The following is a 22,473-nucleotide window of genomic DNA, read 5'->3' as shown; positions in this document are numbered from 1 at the left end:
CACCCGATGACACAGGAAGGCTAAACAGATCATCTAGGACAACAACCACCCGAGCCACTGCCTGTTCACACCGCTACCATCCAGAAGGCAAGGTCAGTACAGGTGCATCAAAGCTGGGACTGAGAGACAAAAAAATTGCTTATATCTCAAGGCTATCGGACTGTTAAACAGCCATCACTAACACAGAGAGACTGCTGCCTTCATACAGACTTGAAATTATTGGCCATTAACAAATGGATCACTAGTCACTTTATTAATGCCACTGTAATAATGATGTTTACATATCTTGCATTACTCATCCCATATGTATATACTGTATTTTATACCATCTATTGCATTTTGCCTGTGCCGCTCGGTCATTGCTCATCCATATACTGTATTTATATGTATATATTCTTATTCCATCCCTATACTTAGATTTGTGTGTATTAGGTAGTTATTGTGGAATTGTTAGATTACTTATTGATATTGCTCCACTGTCTGAACTACAAGCACAAGCATTTTGCTACACTCACAATAACATCTGCTAACCATGTGTATGTAACCAACAAAATGTGATTTGTTTTAAGTGCATCGATGACGTTGTCTCCCAGTGACCGTACGTACATACCCCAACCAGAAACCATGGATTACAGGCAACATCTGCACTGAGCTAAAGGGTAGAGCTGAAGCTTATAAGAAATTCCACTATGCCCTCAGACTAACCATCAAACAGGTAAAATGTAAATACAGGACTAAGATTGAATCCTACTACACCCGCTTCGACACTCGTCGGATGTGGCAGGGCTCAAGCTGTTCATTGACTACAGCTCAGCGTTCAACACCATAGTGCCCTCAAAGCTCATCACTAAGCTAAGGACCCTGGGACTAAACACCTCCCTCTGCAACTGGAGCCTGTACTTCCTGACAAGCAGCCCCAATGTGGTAAGGGCAGGCAACAATACATCTGCCACGCTTGCGTGGCCAAGCACGACTCCAACACCATCATTAAGTTTTCCAACGGTACAACGGTGGTAGACCTGATCACCAACAACAATGAGACAACCTATAGGGAGGAGGTGAGAGACCTGGAAGTGTGGTGCCAGGACAACCTTTCCCTCAATATGCTATTTAATTTTTAACTTTAGTTCATGTAGTAAATATTTGTCTTAACTCAATACCCCATAATGACAAAGCAAAAACTGGTTTGTATAAATACATTTTTGCAAATGTATTACAAATAAAAATGGAAATATCACATTTACATAGGTATTCAGACCCGTTACTCAGTACTTTGAAGCACCTTTGGCAGCGATTACAGCATCGAGTCTTCTTGGGAATGATGCTACAAGCTTGGCACACCTGTACTTGGCAGGTTTCTCCCATTCTTCTCTGCAGATCCTCTCAAGCTCTGTCAAGTTGGATGCCGAGCGTTGCTGCATAGCTATTTTCAGGTGCTGCCACCACCATGTTTCATCGTAGGGATGGTGCCAGGTTTCCTCCAGACGTGATGCTTGTCATTCAGGCCACAGAGTTCAATCTTGGTTTCATTACACCAGAGAATCTTGTTTCTTGAGAGTCTTTTGGTGCCTTTTGGCAAACTCCAAGTGTACTGTCATGTGCATTTTACTGAAGATCGGCTTCCATCTGGCCACTACAATAAATACCTGATTGGTGGAGTGCTGCAGAGATGGTTGTCCTTCTGGAAGTCTCTCCAATCTCCACAGAGGAACCCTCTGTCAGAGTGACTATTGGGTTCTTGATCACCTCCCTGAAGGCCCTTCTCCCCCTGATTGCTCAGTTTGGCCAGGTGGCCAGCTCTAAGAAGAGTCTTGATGGTTCCAAACTTCTTTCATTTAAGAAGATTGGAGGCCACTGTGTTCTTGGGGACCTTCAAAGCTGCAGACATTTTGGTACCCTTCCCCAGATCTGTGCCTCGACACAATCCTGTGTCGGAGCTCTACGGACAATTCATTCAAACTCGTGGCTTGGTTTTTGCTCTGACATGCACTGTCAACGGTTGGACCTTATATAGACAGGTTTGTGCCTTTCCAAATCATGTCCAATCAATTGAATTTAGCACAGGTGGACTCCAATCAAGTTGTAGAAACATCTCAAGGATGATCAATGGAGAGAGGATGCACTTGAGCTCAATGCCAATTCTCATAGCATAGAGTCTGAATACTTACTTAAATTAGGTATTTCTGTTGTTGTTTTTTCATACATCTGCAAAAATTTCAAATAACCTTTTTTCGACTTTGTCATTAATGGGGTATTGTGTGTAGATTGCTGTGGAATTGTTTTTATTAATCCATTTCAGAATAAGGCTGTAACCTAAAAAAAATGTGGACCAAGTCAAGGGGTCTGAATACATTTCGAAGGCACTGTAGGGTTACCGTAGGGTGTATAGTAAGGTGTCAAATTATTATTCTGTTTATTATGCTCTACTAATCAAGCATTGATTGACTGAATAAGCAGCAGTTTGTGGAAACTGGCTGATCATTAGCTTCCACTGCTTTGGCATCCACCCTGAGGTCTCCCTCCATAGGATATTGGAACACAACACTTTATTTGCCCCGTCATCAGATAATAGATGCCATCAGTGGATCCTTCTCACCCTGGGTGGAGCTGTTCAGTCGAGAAGCCTCTCTCTCTCTTCACTACTTTACTTAGTGCTGGGTGTTGTTAGTGTGGTGTGTTCCTGTGTTCACACCGCTGTGTACAGTCCATGTCTGGTCTTGCCAGGCTGATGTCAGGGCTATTCCCACCCTGCGAGAGCTGCAGAGGCTGGTGTAAATGACCTAACTGTCAGTCAGTCACCACTGAACTGTTTATCTGTTGGACTCTCATTGGGGCTTCAACCACTACCACTGATGCACATCTGCAGGTATTTTGTTAAATCCCAGCCTCCTCCTTGCCCATTAGACAACTCGATGGGTAGTGTAGGGTATGCTGAATATGAATGAGTAGGTGTTTAATGGTAGACATGCCACATCTCAGGACTCTGAACAAGATAAACACGCGCAGGAGCTGTATTTTCATGGGGCCCTCTCGTGAACGTTGTAGATGAAATACATGTCTGTTATTGTTCATGGTCGCCGCATGTCCCTTGCTAACATGTTGATGCAACAGCAAAGATAATATTGTTAGGCTAGTAATGTATTTATGGAGGAAGTTAAGGGTGTTTGGGACTATGGGCCTAAACCTGGATTGGGTGTGTTTTACTCACAGTGGAGCGGTAGTAATTCCTAGCTATGGCTAGAGCATGGCAAAATTTCTTCACTCTGAGAGGGTTCTCTTGTTGTTTAGTATCTGCTGCTGGCTCTCTGCCAGTGTTGGTCTTGATTAGCCCGCCATTATGTTCCACAAAAACAAGAGACACTTTATAATTTAAAGTGTGTGTATAGGGTGTAAGCTTTGAGAATGTCCACATGTATTAGTACTTACAGTAAGAAAAATACCGGACACCTCTGTGCTTTGTTTGTGTTCGTTTTCAGCAGGGATTTTTTAGGGATTCTATACTTCAACCCCCCCATTTGGTTCGGAGGCAAAATAATAATTCACTCTGAAAGTTTGCACGTGTAATCATTCATCTCAGTCAGTAGTCAGAGGCGGAGAGATGTCATCAAAAGAGCATTTGACACCAAGACTGAACAGACTGAAACAATTTAGTTGCCACAGGGACTGCAATTCAGCAAAGACCACATTTCCCTGGGTTTAGTCGTGTGTGTTGGAAGGTAATGAAAGGGCTTTGAAGAGCACGCTGTAGTTAAATAATTTTGTGCTCAATTTCTTTTCGCTATTATATGATGCCCTGTTGGTTGGTTTTGATGTGACGAAGAGATTGGTTGTGAATTGAGCTCCTCTGCCCTGTGACATGATTTATGACGACTAAGATTAACTATCAAACATTAATTTATCAGAAAGAATTGTCTGCAGTTAGGAGGCACAACAATGCCGCATTGTGCCCTGTAGTGTCTAAATTAGAAATGATAAAGCTGTTTTCTGGAACATCATAATCGATTCAGCTCCCATGTATCATTTCATAGTATATTATTCAGTTAGCAATTCTGTGTTACTTTTCTATGTTTGTTGGCTCTGTCGACTCCATTTGTCATTTACAATAGACTGTTCCATAGGAACACTGGCATGTCTCCTGCCCCATCCTGCTTATCAATAAATTATTGCTCGACTTCCTGGTCAAGGTTCATGAAAGAAAACAGCCCCCATAGTGGTATATGTACAGAATCTCATATTGGTTTGAAAAAGGAAAATGCACAGGGCTAACAGAGATTCCAAGGGCTTATACCCAGGCCTTCTGTCTATTGTTGTGCCAGCATGTCTATAAAGTAGGTGAGGTGAGGGAAAAAATTGCCTTAGCGAGAAGGAAATTCAACAACCAAGGTCGTTCCCTTGGTTTTATTTGTATTCTCCCTCGCTGTTAAAGTGAATCTCCCAGTGAATAATGTTTTCACTCTCTTTCTGAATGAGATCCACAGGAGCATGGAGAGAACCCCCCCCATCCCTCCCTCTATCTTCCTCTCTCTCTCTCTCTCTCTCTCTCGCTCTCTCTCTCTCTCTCTTTCCCTCTTTTTCCCCTCCAACGAACAATACGGAGCCAGTGAACAAATGTGCTGGGGATAAACAACTTTTATCATACAACCCCCCAAAAAACATCTACCATTTGGCTCAGGATAAAAGGTCTCTGAATTAAATGCTTATACTCGATTAGATTAACGCTGCAGTAATTGTCAGGGTTGATTTATTGAGGTAATTTGTTGCCACAACACACAAGAAACATCAGCATGGTCACGGGCTGATGTAAATACAGTTAGCAATCAGGGGCCAACTCTTAGATGCTGATAATTATGTACAAAAAATGGTGCTGCCCTATTAAGTCTGCCCCGACACCAGGATCCAATCATAGAAGCTCTCCTATTAATTCAGCATATTGGCCAGGATGCAGTCCAGTAGAACTACCACTCCTGATGCTGCTCAGTTAATCACAACAGGTCTACTTCAATAAGACCCAGACTGCCATCGTTCTATGAAGCATATTACCCTGCTAATCCAATTGTTGTTTGATTACTTGCAATGCAGCTCTCTTGATGTATATATATATATATATATCTCTGACAGATTGCATCGGCTATGAAAATCAGATGCTTTAATTGTTTCATAATCTTTTTTCTTCTCTGTCTTCTCTTTGCAGGCTAAAGTAAAGAAGTTATCGAGAAGGGACCAGCAGTGCTACAATGAGGTCTGAGGCCTTGTTGCTGTATTTCACGCTACTGAAGATTGCAAGGGCTGGCTTCCCAGAAGACTCTGAGCCAATCAGTATTTCACATGGCAACTGTGAGTACCCCGAGCTGTTTCCAACTCCCCCCAAACACCCTGCTATCCAACCCCCCCACCACCCCCTTTCACTCTGAGTGCTTTTGGAAGGTAGAATGTAGTTTGGTGCCCAGGGAATAAAAAAAAAAGGAGTTAAAGCAGAATCTGAAACGGAGCCCACCCTACATCAAAGGATAATCCTGTATTTTCCTGTTGGGGCTTTCATGCAGTGTGTGATAGTGTAAATACCATATGAGGCTAAGATAGGTTTATTGAGCTTTCTCTCTGTTTGGGTAGACTCTATATTCCTCCCAGCCATGCATCCTCCAGCAACCTCCAGCAACCTTTCTTTCTATCAGGATTTTTAAAAACATATTGCCTTGTGTGGGAGGGGGGTGGGTTGCTTCTGATATTTATTGTTTTTGTTCCCCCTTCTCACAGATACAAAGCAGTATCCGGCTTTCTTTGGACACAAACCAGGAAGAAACAATACACAACGGCACAAACTGGATATCCAGCTCATCATAATAATGAACCGAACGTTGTATATCGCCGCCAGGTCAGTTCCTGCCCTTTTTCTCGCAGGCCACTAGCTCACATATCGGTTCGAGTTTTTGATATTCCCCACAAAGTCATATCAGATGAGATTACCATGAATTGGGAATATGTGATGCTATTTTAATCCAATAATGTGAGGCCGTTCCTTGTGTAATGTCAGGTAATTTTATTGTACTCTATGTGAATGTTATTTTGATTTCATTATTGAAATGTATTTGGGGGAGGCAGGGTGAAGTAGCATATTAATAATAATTTTGTACATCCCATTTCTGTTTAAGTGGATACGCACACAAAGAAATGGTATAAAATGTCAAACCAAAACAAGGTATACCAGTTCAATTCAATTAAAATCAACTAGATTCAAATCCACTGAATACAATTCCATTGATTTAATGTAAATCAATAAATTATTTTTTTAAATGTGTGTGTCGAAGAGGCTTAAAAAAAGACACTGACTTAGCCAGACTGGTATCTTTCGGCAGACAGAGGTGCACAGCGGATAAACTATATTCTCTTTTAAGTATGATACTGTTTGTGGCTATTTCTCTTTGTATTATTATTGTATCTTATTATTATGCTGTAAAAGTTCTTCCAAGCACCCCAAAGAACTTTCTTGCAACCTTGTGGCCCCACTGAACACAGGCTATAAATAAAGGGTCTAGGGCTGAAACTGAGGTTGTCTGACAGAGATGCCAGAGTCTGCATCAATAGTTTTTTCCATGGGGAAAGGATATTGATTTCATTTCATTGTGTATCATTATTTTTTCTGGAACTCAAATGTACTAATCAAATCAAATGTATTCATATAGCCCTTCGTACATCAGCTGATATCTCAAAGTGCTGTACAGAAACCCAGCCTAAAACCCCAAACAGCAAGCAATGCAGGTGTAGAAGCACTAGCTTGCTTGGACATGGGAAAAAAATATAATAATAGACCTTACATGTTACAATGTGAACAAAGCCACAGCATTCTCCACTGCATTGGAGGATACAGATGATACGGATCTGTGTCTTTTTTTGTATTGGCCCAATTACATAGTAGATTGATTGGATGCTTTTGAAAGCATTGTTGGGTTGCGTTGTTTTCTGAAAGCGCGACAAAATAAGTAGCCATTGAAGCCTGGTTTCTAAGTAGCAGGACTGTTTAACACATCTGTGGTCATTAAGGAGGTGTTGGGCGCTTTGGAGTCCTAGCCTTTGGTCTGACTGCTGCCCCCAACCTGCTCCATACCAGGCCTGGGAGAAATGAGAAAGGGAGGGTTTTATTTAGTGGGGGTGGCTTGAGTACAACAAGGTGTGTCTCTCAGTAGCGTATTTAAAGGAGACAGGAATTCCGACGGACACATGGCGAGGGGGGAATGTGACACAGGGATTGTTGGAATTGTTGTCGTTGAGAAAAGTAGATTGATTATAACTGGGAGAAATGTTTGAATCAATAGAATTATGTCACCGAAGCAAAGTGGACACCGAGATTGCTGAGCACAAACGGATATTAACAACTAGATGACCAACAGTATAAAGCAAATAGTTGGATGGTCATTGCAAGAACAGAATTCAGAGTAAGTCGACAGGCCAACCGTACAAACCATACAATGAAAACTTGACCTAATCAGATCTCAGTTGAGGCCCATAAACTGTCTTTACACAGGCAGACCAATTCTGATTATTTTTCTACTAATTGTGACTCACCACCTTCAGTCTTATGTAGCAAAATTGTTAATGTTTTTTTGTTTTTTTACATTGGACAAAAGTAGAGACTCGGAGCTACAAAATAGTATATCATACATAGCATATTTGAAGAGCAAAGGGAAAGCATTTCTACTTTGAAAGTTGATACACTTGTAAACTCACTTTTGAGAAAAGGGCCTTTGAATGTTTTGGTACCTACTAGAGAGCTCTCCTTTGTCTACACCAATTCAGCATTGTCTACACCCATTCAGCATTGTTCACGCGCTCTTAAGCCAGCCCCACCCATCTCTTTAAGGATTCACATGAGGTCATGTGCTAAACAGTGAGTAGTGTAGTAAAGATCAAGACTAAAAGTGGCATTAGGCTCCAAAAATGAAAAATGAAAGAAAAAATATTAGATGACGCTTACCCAGACACACTTGTCTAAATTGATGTGAAAGAAATGCTTTAACCACCAGCGGTGGTGAAAAAGTGGTGAAAAAGTACTAAATTGTCATACTTGAGTAAAAGTATAACATTTCATATTCCTTATATTAAATCAGACGGCACAATTGTATTTTTTAAATTTTTTTTATTGACGGAAAGCCAGGGGCACAATGTCCTTCAGTATCAAAAGTAAAAATATAAACCATTTCAAATTGCTTACATTAAGCAAACCAGACGGCACAACTTTATTATTTGTAGTTGATGGAGAGCCAGGAGCACGCAATTGTGTTTAGTGAGTCAGAGGCAGTAGGGATGATCAGGGATGTTCTCTTGATACGTGTGAATTGGACAATTTTCCTGTCAAAATGTTACAAGTACTTTTGGGTGTCAAGAGTATGGAGTAAAACGTGCAGAATTTTCTTTACGAATGTAGTGAAGTAAAAGTTGCCAAAATTATTAATAGTAACGGAATGTACTAATTCAACAAAAAAAAGACTTAAGTAGTACTTTAAAGTATTTACTTAAGTGCCTTCATACCAGTACATTAGCATACTTTATATACTGTTACACATGCACTTATCACATATTATTCAATACATAAGTTAAGGCCATGCAAACTGAATTGAATCCTGAGTGAGGTGCTCATGTACAGTACATAAACAGGGGCATGCGTCACATATTTATGTGCTGGACACTTGATACGATCACATGATATTGTTGTGGTATGTCACAAAATCATGTTATGACCACACATATCAATATTAATTTTATATATCAATATTTTGCTGTCTGGCTATATGGATTGTCTCTACAGAAGGTGTAAACGGTACAGCCAAATGGTTACTTGCATAGTAGCAATATCAGAAATAGATAGTGTCAACACAAATACAATATACAGTATGTACAAGAACAATATCAATAACGATATCAGTGATAGACGAGGTAGTTATATGCATACAATCAGGGATAAAGTGGCTGAGAAGCAGGATAAAAAAAAAAAATTGTAGCAGCAGTGTATGGCGTGTGTGGTAGGAGAGTGTCATGTGAATAGAGGCACTGCAGATAGTGCCGACTGGTCCGTCCAAACCACACATGAAGGGAATCTATATTCGGAGAGCCTGTTTCTGTCCTGTCCTTGACTTTGGTGCAGGGCATGTGATGTCCATAGCCTCTTCGTTGTAAAACTCCCTGATCTTCTCAAAATGATAGTTTGTCTACTAGCTGTGTCCAGTCCAGGTGGTGATTTTACAGGCAGACCATCTATGAGAGGAAGGATGTCAGCATTGCACAGCAGCTGAAGCCTGGTCCCGACAGTCCAAACGCTCCTTGGGGATAACGCCAGGCTCCAGAGTGTTGAATCTGTAAAACAGGGAATAACAAAAAAAATCTGAATATATTACAACCCTGCACAACATCAATTCACCTCCCAAGCTTAGATAAGAATAACCTCATACAATGAAAATTATTTTTTACCTGAAGTACTGGTACTGCTTGATCTGTGGCAGCGGCCTGATGTACGGAGTCAGGTGTTGTTGCCAGCCATAGCTTTCCACCAACACTGTACCATCCTCCAGTTCAACCAGCTGTGGGATGTTGACCCCTGCCACAGTGCCGTCCTTCACAACACCAGCAATCTCAGACAAAGTGTTCACACTGATCTTTCTGAAGCGCTGCTTGATGAGGCCGAAGCACGAGTCAGGGACAAACCACTGCCGTTATCACAATTCAGGTCCATACGTGTTTTCCCAACGTAGTTGGTGAAGAAATGGTGCATGTAATTGATGACTGCGCTGGTGCCTTTGGTTGTGCCAGCTCTCTTATTGTGGACTGTATGACTGGTGGATTTGAGTCAGGCGTGTTCTACTGATTGATGCCGAAAGACAAATTCCAGATACAAATATATTAGCATTATTATACACTGCTCAAAAAAATAAAGGGAACACTAAAATAACACATCTTAAATCTGAATGAATGAAATATTCTTTACAGAGTTGAATGTGCTGACAACAAAATCACACAAAAATGATCAATGGAAATCAAATGTATCAACCCATGGAGGGTCTGGATTTGGAGTCACACTCAAAATTAAAGTGGAAAACCACACTACAGATGTAATGTCCTTAAAACAAGTCAAAATGAGGCTCAGTGGTGTGTGTGGCCTCCACGTGCCTATATGACCTCCCTACAACGCCTGGGCATGCTCCTGATGAGGTGGCGGGTGGTCTCCTGAGGGATCTCCTCCCAGACCTGGACTAAAGCATCCGCCAACTCCTGGACAGTCTGTGGTTGGTGGATGGAGTGAGACATGATGTCCCAGATGTGCTCAATTGGATTCAGGTCTGGGGAACGGGCGGGCCAATCTATAGCATCAATGCCTTCCTCTTGCAGGAACTGCTGACACACTCCAGCCACATGAGGTCTAGCATTGTCTTGCATTAGGAGGAACCCAGGGCCAACTGCACCAGCATATGGTCTCACAAGGGGTCTGAGGATCTCATCTCGGTACCTAATGGCAGTCAGGCTACCTCTGGCGAGCACATGGAGGGCTGTGCGGCCCCCCAAAGAAATGCCACCCCACACCATGACTGACCCACCGCCAAACCGGTCATGCTGGAGGATGTTACAGGCAGCAGAACGTTCTCCACTGCATCTCCAGATTGTCACGTCTGTCACATGTGCTCAGTGTGAACCTGCTTTCATCTGTGAAGAGCACAGGGTCTGGTAAATGAAAAACGTCCTGCACGGTGTTGGGCTGTAAGCCAACCCCCACCTGTGGACGTCGGGCCCTCATACCACCCTCATGGAGTCTGTTTCTGAACGTTTGAGCAGACACATGCACATTTGTGGACTGCTGGCGGTCATTTTGCAGGGCTCCGGCAGTGCTCCTCCTGCTCCTCCTTGCACAAAGGTGGAGGTAGCGGTCCTGCTGCTGGGTTGTTGCCCTCCTACGGCCTCCTCCACGTCTCCTGATGTACTGGCCTGTCTCCTGGTAGCGCCTCCATGCTCTGGACACTACGCTGACAGACACAGCAAACCTTCTTACCACAGCTCGCATTGATGTCCCATCCTGGATGAGCTGCACTACCTGAGCCACTTGTGTGGGTTGAGACTCCGTCTCATGCTACCACTAGAGTGAAAGCACAGCCAGCATTCAAAAGTGACCCAAACATCAGCCAGGAAGCATAGGAACTGAGAAGTGGTCTGTGGTCCCCACCTGCAGAACCACTCCTTTATTGGGGGTGTCTTGCTAATTGACAGTGTACAATAGATGCGAAATGGCTTTCTGAGATATCACTACACACAGTTCACACAGTTCACACATCTAACGTCAGCTGGCTCACTAACAGCAAGCTTTAACTAGTAATACAAACAGATTGTCATAGCTAGCTAAAGTTAACCAATAGGTTCAATGTTAGCTAGCAAACATTAGGCTAAATCTAGCGATGCAAAATGGCATTCTGAGAAAACATCACTAACGTTACATACCCCTCATACACATAAGTTAATGTTAGCTAGCAAGCCAGCCACCTAACCTCAGCTAACGTTAGCTAGCTAACAGCAAGTTTTAACTTGGGATCTGTCGTTTAGACATGTTACGTTTACATTAGCTAGCTAAAAAATTAACTATAATCCCAATCCATAGAGTTACTAGCAATACAAACCGATTGTCATAGCAAGCTAAAGTTAAACAAATAACGTTAGGTTTAATGTTAGTTAGCAAGCCAGCCATCGAACTCCAGCTGGCTAGCTAACAGCAAGCTTTAGCTTGCAATGAAAATAACTTTCTGACAAAATTAGAAACGTATAACGTTAATATCTGAATCCTTAACTAGATTCTTACCGGTATACATGAATGAAAGCTTCACTGCAGACTGCAACCCATTTTATAAGACATCCTGTATTGTTTCCGTTTAGTTTGCACAGCTTGTTTGGCCCTTTGTGTTGCACTGATTTCAAAACGTGTTATCTTCAGTGTGAGAAAGTCAGCATGCGTCGTCCAGAAAGTAGTCCATCACAACTTTTTCCCACTGACCTTTTATTTTTATTTCACCTTTATTTAACCAGGTAGGCTAGTTGAGAACAAGTTCTCATTTGCAACTGCAACCTGGCCAAGATAAAGCATAGCAGTGTGAACAGACAACACAGAGTTACACATGGAGTAAACAATTAACAAGTGTCAATAACACAGTAGAAAAAAAGGGGAGTCTATATACATTGTGTGCAAAAGGCATGAGGAGGTAGGCGAATAATTACAATTTTGCAGATTCACACTGGAGTGATAAATGATCAGATGGTCATGTACAGGTAGAGATATTGGTGTGCAAAAGAGCAGAAAAGTAAATAAATAAAAACAGTATGGGGATGAGGTAGGTAAAAATGGGTGGGCTATTTACCGATAGACTATGTACAGCTGCAGCGATCGGTTAGCTGCTCAGATAGCAGATGTTTGAAGTTGGTGAGGGAGATAAAAGTATCCAACTATCCAAGTATCCAGCGATTTTTGCAATTCGTTCTTTGTCGATAGTGCCTGATAAATTCAGGGCAGCAATGCTATTGAGAGCAGAAGAAGCATATTTGCAGGTCTCCATGGCTAACATTATATCTTTCAAAAATACTATTACGAGCAGCTCATTTTATAGACACAAGATGCAAACACCACAGACCAATCCAAACTCATCTTTCGGCATGTCCAGCCCACTCATTATTTCAGCCAATCATGGCTAGCGGGAAGGTTGCTGACTTTCTCTGTGGCTAAACCAACTAGGCTCTTAATTAAAAAATTGTATTTGTATTTACAGATGACATACAAGTTTGATATTAAGGCACATGAAAGTTCACGTTTGGCATTTTTGCCAAAAAAACAAACACATTTTTTACATTTTTTAAAAATATGTTCAATAGGCTCTCATGTGAAGTCGTGAGATGTACGCCTAGTTTCCTGAATCGGGTCACAATTGGTCTTTTGACCAATCAGATCAGCTCTTTTGCCAGAATTGGGCTGCCGGTGTATAGTCATAACCCAGTGAAATGTGTCTGTTGTGGACCAGTGTTGAGGGCCCAGTGTTGAGGGCCCAGTTTTGTGGGGACAGTGTTGAGGGCCCAATGATGTGGGTCCAGTGTTATGACCATTATGCCATGCCTGAAGACCAGAAATCTCAGTGTGCAGCCTGCAGATGGTCAGTGGAAACCATGTCCAAAACCAAACTCTGTTTCAGGCCATTTTGTGAATGGTATAATCCTTTTGGTTCTTGTTTTACACTAGCAATAACACCACAAGCTCTTTTAGCAGCAGGACATGCAAACATATCCACTGCCAAAATTGTAAATAGATGAAAGTGTCTTAATCTGGAGAAAAAACGTAATCTTTGGCAATGCTGGAGCTCCAACATATGCTGTAATTGACATTATTTGGTCTTTTTGGGAGTAGTTTTAAACAGTTATCTTGATTAGGTCATTCTCTTTAGTCATTTGTGGCTTGTAATATGTTAATTCTTCCATAGTTATGCATTTAGTTCATGTCTGTTGTGGATTGGTTTAATATTCTGTATAATTTTCTCAATTCCTTTTTATAAAAGACATAATCCACATGCCAGGATATTACACATTTGAATCAGTCATGTTCTTTGACTAGCTGTTAGTCTTAATGGGAAGAAAACCAAATCGTTTACTTTTGAGTAATATCTTTTTTGTCTATTTTATTTTGATTTATGTAACCTTTATTTAACTAGGCAAGTCAGTTAAGAACAATTTGTGTCATTGGCCTATCTAGTAATTCTCATGGTGATGAGCAATGACATTATGAGATAGCTGTAATATTTGTCTGCTTTAATTTACCATATTTCTAAGCTAAAGTATGCATACATCAATGTTGTCATGAATTCTAATAAAACTGGGAATTAATATCACCACCCAGTGAGCACAAGATGTTGAAAATACATATTTCCACGTCTTTTCAACCAAAAATATTTATGTTCAACGTCTTGTGTTCATAGGGCAGTCTGGCTCCTTCTGTGCACTGCCCATACTCAGCCTGGCATCGGCTGTCAGAGGCCTTCTCCCTGCTGTATGTTGAGTGTGTTCTTGTGGTGCTGCTGTGTGGGTGTGTGTTTGCTAGCCCTGACCAGGGCCGACTCTGTGATCAGATGAAGAGCAGACACTGAGGCTTAGCCCAGACTTAAGCTCTGTCCTGGTGTCTGCCCGCAGAGACGATCAACCGGCCACTGCTAGCCTGCCAATAACAGCCAGCAGGTACCCCAAGACCCAGGTCATGCCGCATGCTGGGCATAGTCACCATTCCCTGCCCTCAACTCCCGCTAACCATGGCAATGGCACCCACCCTCTGTTTACGCCCCTCAATAAGGGTGGGAATGGTAAAGTCTGCCTGCGTGCCCTGGGTATCTTTGGGCTGCCCCACTGGAGGCGCATGGGTCTCAATTATTCTAGTCGCCATCAAATCCTGTTAAAGCCTGTTAATGATGCGGATTACACTTCCTCTGCCTCTCAGAAGCAGGCCGTAATTTTTTCCACTGCAGTGTTCTGCCTGTACAAAATGTAAATAAGACTCGGCCAAAAGGACAGCCAGAAAATACTCAATGAGGCTCCTCTTTAAGCCACTCCTGAGTGTAATCGTGCCCATTTTTCTCTCTACCCTCCCATACACTTGTGTTGGGATGTGAGCGAAACAATGTACAATGCCCCCCTACCACACATAATCTAGTTATGAAGAGGGTGGAATATGGGGAGGGGGGTGTTCCATTTGGAGGCGATAGGTGTGGGATGCATACTAATCAGGGCCCCCTTTCTGCCGTCCGAGCGCGAGATTGTTTCACAAAGGGTCACCAGATGGACCGCACTGGCCTGCAGTTCCCCCCAGAAGAAATGGGGTGTTATGAAAACGACATTCCCTAGCACAAAGCCCCTCTGTTCTCATGGTTGGATGTCCAAGTCCTCCTCTTTCCCCCTAGACACACCAAAGCGTTACTTTCAACTTTCAATGTTTAGAGCCGTGCAGATATTTACATACCTTCCATCCAACTCACATTCTTACGCCCCTATTTTTGGGAAGTACAGAGCCCACTCCTCAGTGATTAATATCACATAAAAAAACAGGTTGTGCGAGCCCTGAATGCTGATTGGCTGAAAGCCGTGGTACTGTATATCACACCGTATACCATGGGTATGACAAACAATGGCTATATAGCAATAAGGCACCTTGGGTGTTTGTGATATATGGCCAATATACCACAGCTAATAAACTGTACCATGGAAATTTAGAAGATGTATTTTAGAAGTTACACTACCACATAGAGCGCAGTGGAGATGAGAGGCGATCTGGCCTGCTGTATATTTAAGAGCTCGACCATATATTTAGTGGAGGAAATGAATGGGGACTTGATCTGACATGAGCCCAGGTGCAGACAGTGTTTGACTGCTGGTGTTGACATAGAGACAGCTCCAGCATTGTCCTGCCAGGATGTTTGCATGACGCTTGGCTTGGCTCTGTCTTATCTCTGCTGGAGCTCTGCTCTGATTCGACTGCTAGAATCACTAGGCTCTAAAACACTGGCCACATCACCAGGAGGGAGCAAATGATTGTAAATATGGACTTTTTGGAACAATGTCTCCAATTTGGATCAATTAGGCAAAGCATGTGGTGGAGAGAGAATCCAGAGAATCTTAATGAAGAACATTTTGAGGAGGATGGTCTGTGGCCTGAGCTTGAATCAGATTTTTGTCGCAGCTGTGCAGTGAAATTATTTGCCAGTGCAGATAAGAGTCAACTTTCTCCCAGAAAGAAGATACTTTTGTATATATAGTGTATGTGGACACCCCTTCATATTAGTGGATTTGTCTATTTCTGCCACACCTGTTGCTGACAGGTGTATAAAATTGAGCACACAGCCATGCAATCTCCGTAGACAAAAATGAAGAGCTCAGTGACTTTCTAGTGGCACTGTCATAGGATGCCACCTTTCCAGCATGTCGGCCCTGCTAGAGCAGACCCGGTCAACTGTAAGTTGTCTAGGAGCAACAATGGCTCAGCCACGGTGGTAAGCTATACAAGCTCACAGAACGGGATTTCCGAGTGCAGAGAGAGAGAGAGAGAGAGAGAGAGAGAGAGGGTGGAGCTTCTCCAAATGCTACGCTCTCAAGATTAACGATTTAATTTACGACGTAGCGCTGATAACATAACGTTATCCTCTTGGACAGGTATTCCCAAACCAGGGATACGTGCAATGCCGTCGGGGGTACGCCAAATAAAAATGTGATTCCAATTTTTTTTAAATATATATTTAAAATATATATATTTTAGTTAAAAACAATTGCTTCACATTTTCAAACAGTCCATTTATTTTTTCCAACGGGGCTATACATTTGGGTTAGTTTTTTTTCTTGACTGAGTAGGCTCGTTTCACTGCAAAATTCAAATTAAACCATATAGTGTTCAGCGAATTTACAACACAATGTCAAATATAGATAGCCTAGTCAAATAATTAACATCCAATCACATTAACCTAGTTTCTCACACGACTGACCTATCTGGGTGATGTTTTTCTCGCCTGGATGATCTGAGTTTACGATTACAGGGACTCTCCGCAACTATATTCAATGTGCGGGACAAAATTGAGGCTATGATTAAGAAGTTGGAGCTCCACTCTGTCTGCATTGTCAAGGACAACACACAGGTCTTTCCATCATTGTATGATTTTTTTGTGTGCAAATTAACTCAAGCTTACAGACAATGTCAAATGTGATAAACCGAAGCACCTGAGTGAGATGGGTGCGCAATTACACAGGTACTTTCCCAAAACAGATGACACAAACAACTGGATTCGTTATCCCTTTCATGCCCTGTCTCCAGTCTCCAGTCCACACACCGATATCTGAACAAGAACGCTTCATCGAAATTGCAACAAGCGGTTCTGTGAACATTTTATCAGAAGCCACTGCCAGATTTCTGGATTGGGCTGCGCTCAGAGTATCCTGCCTTGGCAAATCACGCTGTTAAGACACTGATGCCCTTTGCAACCACATACCTACGTATGTGAGAGTGGATTCTTGGCCCTCACTAGCATGAAAACTAGATACAGGCACAGACTGTGTGGAAAATTATTTAAGACTGAGATTCTCTCCAATACAACCCAACATTGCAGAGTTATGTGCATCCTTTCAAGCACACCCTTCTCATTAACCTGTGGTGAGTTATTCACAATTTTCGAATAACAAATAAGGTTTTATATGTAAGATGGTTAAATAAAGAGCAAATTATTGATTATTATTATATTATTATTTGTGCCCTGGTCCTATAAGAGCTTTTTATCACTTCCCACAAGCCGGGTTGTGACAAAAACTCACACTCAATCTTATGTTTAATAAATGTATATTTAAACTATATTCACACAGTCGTCTCAAAAAAATGAATCTCAAAAGTGGTTGCAGCGTTGAGCACGGTCACCTTTCCCTCCGCAAACAAGCCTGTCAATCACTCTCAGAGCCTTTCTTCACGGTCAGTAAACACAGTCTGGCAGAAAGGTAGTTAACTCCTGAGTTTATGTGTTCCATATGCGGGTAGGAAAGTCTGGATTACCAGTGAAATGCATAGGTCTTGTCTGCGCTTTAATGAGTGTTAGTATAGATTTCCTATGGCTGAACATAATGCTTAATTGACCTGAACAGCATCGAGTGACTTGGCAAAACCCCCCACCCCCCACAAACCTTTCCCATGAACAAAGAGGCTTTTGTCTGGGCGGCAGCAGCACTGTAAACTTTTGTTGACTGCTTCTGTCTGACAGAGTAAATAGCCCCTTTGTATATTGTTATTTTTTGCCAGTTTGAACAAAGTTTAGACAAATATGAACTGTTTAAGATTTACTGGTGTTGAATTGTTGTTGTTGAGTGCCTCTCTTATTTCCTCTCTTTCAGGGATCACATATACACGCTGGATACAGACACCGTCAACTCTGAGGAGATCTTTTTCAACAAGGTGAGTATTTTGGGGGGGAAGATGTGTTGTTCTGCGCCGTCCTCCGGGTGACCATACCGAACACTCGCCTAATTACCTGGCGGACCGTCCTGTCCAGTCCCTCTCCAGCGGCTTGCCTGGTGTGAGACACGGCAACGCCTTGACCCCACTAAGCACGTTATCCTATCAGGCACCAACCCACATGCGTCATTGCTGGTCAGCAGGACGGGGCCAAGAGAGAAACCTGAGATGTATGGACATATGTAACAACCTCCAACCTCAGTGTCTCCTCAGTGTCTGTGTGATCCACCTAGTTGGGGCAAATAATAAGAGCAAGCCGGAATCTCTCTGTCTCAAAGAGACTGAGACAGAGAGATTGATCACTGAGAGCCTGTTTAGCAGTAGTCTTTAATCAGTGGCCAGGCTCCAAACACTAACACTGCACTGTAGCTGTAGTAGAGGCTACTCTGCTGTGGAATGGCAGCTCGCTGGCTTCAGAGCAGCCTTGAGAGGACCCACAGGGCACAAGCAGAGTGCAGCCAATCGTGCGAGGTGACTGCCTGGTGCTCCGGGCCGGGCTCTGGCTCTCTTGAGGAATGATGACCACGGTAACTAAGCAGAGATCTCAATTGATTCCCCATCAATTTACTCTCCACAGAAACTGACATGGAAGTCCAGACAGGCAGATGTGGACACCTGCCGAATGAAGGGGAAGCACAAGGTACAGACTACTGATCTACTTATTCTCCCTCTCCTCAATGTACTGAAGTACACAGAATACATAATAATAACTAGGGCCAGGAGGTTTTCTTGCCCATGGGACCCTACCAGGAAAATGCATGTGCATATTCATTTAAACCTACTTCTGCCACCTCAGAATGCCTTGCTGTCTCAAATGCTTCTATATGAATACTCTATTGTGAAATGAATATTTACCTGTTGTTTTTTTATTATGGCATGGACAAATCCACCCATTTCCTTTATTGTGTAATTCATGTTATGTTTTCCGTGCATTTGACATTCTCATCAAATAATATACAGTACAGTTAATCGCATTCCAGGAATGTAAACTAGTCAGTCGCCATCATTCATTCCTTTGAACGTAGCTGTCAATGTTGTTTCGCTCTCGTTTCTTTTCAGCACAAGAATGAGACAATAAAAAAAATAATCCCCTTTCTCCCCAAGGATGAATGTCACAATTTCATCAAGGTCCTCCTGCAGCAAAACGATGACACCTTGTTTGTGTGCGGAACAAATGCTTTCAACCCCTCCTGTCGAACTTACAAGGTACGGCTCTCATTGCTCCCTACTACCCATGCTCTGACTTCACCTGTTAAGAATATGCCACCAACACAGTGCTGTATTTCACCAATATGGGTCCGACGTAAAGGAGAAGATATGTGGAGAGATGGACATTGATGGATTACTTTCAAAAGCCCATGGTCAGATCTGTCCCTTTTTCTACGTGTAGTTTGTCATGTTTGATTTAAAAGCAGGTAAACCTATGTTGACATGTAGGCATAGCAGTTATATTGAAATAAGATGCTCTAATCAAGACAGGCGGCCACCTCAGTTGTCAAGGCATTTTTGGAATAGTTTCAAGATTTGGCTTTGGCTTTGGCTTTGGCTTTGGCAGAATTATTAAGCCTGTCTTCTTTAGAGAGGAGCACCATCTGATTAAGGCAGCCCCCCGCAACTCTCTGAATCAGAGGGGTTGGGTTAAATACGGAAGACACATTCAGTTGGATGCATTCAGTTTACTAGGTATCCTCCTTTCCCCTTATATGTCATCCTTAGGAAAGATATCTCTAGAAGGCAGTTGTTGTTGGCATGTTGGGAAATAAATTGGTGCCACAGTAGACTTGATTTGAAGGTGTTGTTGAGAGACATCAGGGATTTGTTGTTTACTGCTGAACAAGACTCTTTGCTTCATTGGGTTTTTGGTTTCAACGAAGCACAGAAAAGGCTTGTGTTCTCACTTGAGCATTCTTTAGAGAATGCAGAATTTATGCCCAAATTTTATAGGCATGGTTAGTTTTACAGTTCCTCTGCTCCCATTTCAGACCCTTTTAATGGTTATTACTGGTATATTGTCTGCGAAAAGCTGACATCCTCACTGACATACCGTAACACTTAACGAGTGGCGCTGTAAAATGTGTAAACGTTATGAGGAAGAGGTGAAATGAACAGGCTGTGCCTGTCGGCTGTGGGCCGTTGGCAGGCTCTCCCAGCTGACCGATTCCAGGCTTTTGAGGTGCATCCACTCCTCAATGCTCAGCCTGGTTTTGATTTAGGGGGAGAGAGTATGTGTGCGCATGCATCCTCCTTGGCTACAGTTTGCCTCACCATCTCGATGACCTGACAGGCCTGAAAAGAGCTTCTGTTTCGGGGCCAACCTCATCCCACATTAATCAGAGGGGGGAAGGCTATACAAATGTTGCTGTCGACGGCAGCTACATCCCATGCCCCCACTCCCCACCCACCCCCCACACACACTCCTGAGGGCCGCTCAGACAGACACCTTGGCAGCCATGGGCCGCTCCCCTGAGCTAAGGCCCAGCTCGCTTTGTGCAATAAAGCCTCCCTCCCTAGCTGCCTGATATTCTATGGGTGTCCATTACGTCACATGTTGCCGGGCGGAGCAGGGGAACAGTCCTGAGAGGGCCCAGGTGATATGGATCAGCCATGGTGTAAAGCCTCAGCCCTAGCCCGACAGGCAGCAGAGAAATGGAGTGTGACTGTCTCAGTGGGAGAGTCATTGTACTGAAATTGTGCACACTATGATTTCCCATAGCAGTGATAAACCCTATAGGATAGCAACATAGACATTCAAGGCCCATTTCCACTGTGGAAGCAACCACCTGAAGGCTATGCTAGAGATGTCCTTATTTTCTATTTGTATTAATTTTCATAATTAATTAACATCTTCCAGGTTAGGTATAGCTTTCCATGTTTCTAATTGTTTATGGAAAAATAAAAGAATGTCTTCAGGAGCAAGAACATCATTGTGTATCCCTTTTCTCCTTGCTGTTTGATAGTGGATTGACCTCATATGTCTCCCAATTGCCTTGGAGTCTCTTCCTCCTATTCAAATGGCAGGAATATATCACTGACAGAGAGCCAAGCCCACAGTAGACAGAGGTCATTGCCACTGTGAAATTAAACAGGCAGAAGGGGGGCCTCCCTCCCTCCACCAATGCTGCAGCAGAACCCAGTCCAAGTAACAGATAGTCCAAGAGACTCAGGCATAGTGCCTCAACACCCACAGTGACAGCATAGTGCATCAACACCCACAGTGATACAGTTGAAATGAGTGACCTCAGACTAGCTACGCCATATCTTGAATAGAAAATAAATGTAATTGGAATGTCCTGTCTCAAAAAATGTGTCTCTGTTTATACAATTATTCATATTTTGATAGCAGAGAGAAAAATCCACTGCTGGTGTTAGTTGTCTTAATAAAAGGTCATGAGTAATTTTCACTGCCAAAACAGCTTCATCTATTTCTCTGGCAGGGTTTTCTGCACTTAGTGAGAGTGTGTGTGACCTTTTTAGTGGCCAGATGATAGCTGTTTCCACCGAGACAGGAATAGAAAATAAAATGACCTGTTTAGAGACCAAAAAGGGCAGTGTAAGCACTTCGCCTTTCTTGGCAAGCTGCAGTCTTTGTCAAGAGTATGCTAGCTTTGTTAGCATACAGCGATCTTGACCTCAGCCTATGAAAGACTCATGCCTACTGGGGATGACACGGGTACCCATGGGGGAGGTAACTGACCTTTCACCCGGATATGATACTCAGCCACTGCCACTACTGCTGCAATGTTGTGTGAAATATGGTGCCATATTTAACACAATAACATCATTTTCCAATGAGGATAGGGTTGGGTTGGGGTTTGGATGGGTTGGGTTGGGTTGGGTTGGGATGGGATGGGTGACTGGTAGCTTTTGGGTGGATTTTCCTCTGACCTTCTTCCCTTCCCCCACTGTAGATGGATACCATGGAACATCTAGGAGAGGAGATCAGTGGGATGGCACGGTGCCCATACGATGCCAAACACTCTAACATCGCCCTGTTTGCGGGTGAGAGACCATAACTAATTTGTTACTGGAATGTGGATGTGGCCTGGGAAAATATAGGGTACACTTTAGCCTAATGACGTAGGCTTTTAAAGCTTGTATTACCACATCAATATGAGTGCAGTATATACATTATGTTGAGTGTGTAATGTACTGTGTTTATTTTGTATACAGCAGTACCATTGGCAATCAGTGCCGTTTAATATGAGGGAGAACGATTGTTTTTTCATGAGCATGGCCTTATTTCTATTACAGCATATCGGATGACTTTCATTCATATTCCATTCACCCAGTTCAATGTAACAGCGATAGGTTTAGGGTACTACATGATACTCACATTTTCTCTATACCCATTATGAGGTTTCTACAACCTAGCCTATGAATGAAAGTTTACAACGTAGATGCACACAGGTCGAGAGACAAATTTGAGTTCACAGACAGTGACA

General features: G+C 42.7%; 1 protein-coding gene across 6 annotated transcripts in view; it reads left to right on the top strand.

Annotated features, from left to right (window-relative positions):
• LOC109895597 (semaphorin-6A) overlaps positions 1-22,473 on the top strand; it is a 92,573-nt gene that overhangs the window by 33,323 nt on the left and 36,777 nt on the right. For all 6 annotated transcript variants that reach the window (XM_020489430.2, XM_031830453.1, XM_031830452.1 and 3 more), the window contains exons 2-7: positions 5,192-5,334; positions 5,755-5,872; positions 17,911-17,971; positions 18,609-18,671; positions 19,136-19,237; positions 21,940-22,030. In XM_020489430.2, coding sequence (XP_020345019.1) covers positions 5,235-5,334; positions 5,755-5,872; positions 17,911-17,971; positions 18,609-18,671; positions 19,136-19,237; positions 21,940-22,030 — 535 coding nt within the window. In that variant the 5' untranslated portion in view covers positions 5,192-5,234. The remainder of the gene's footprint in view (positions 1-5,191; positions 5,335-5,754; positions 5,873-17,910; positions 17,972-18,608; positions 18,672-19,135; positions 19,238-21,939; positions 22,031-22,473) is intronic.

Source organism: Oncorhynchus kisutch, linkage group LG8 (assembly GCF_002021735.2).
Source record: "Oncorhynchus kisutch isolate 150728-3 linkage group LG8, Okis_V2, whole genome shotgun sequence".
NCBI classification, from domain to species: Eukaryota; Metazoa; Chordata; class Actinopteri; order Salmoniformes; family Salmonidae; genus Oncorhynchus; species Oncorhynchus kisutch.
Note: the sequence above shows the minus strand (reverse complement) of the source record. Positions and strands in the feature narration are given on the sequence as shown.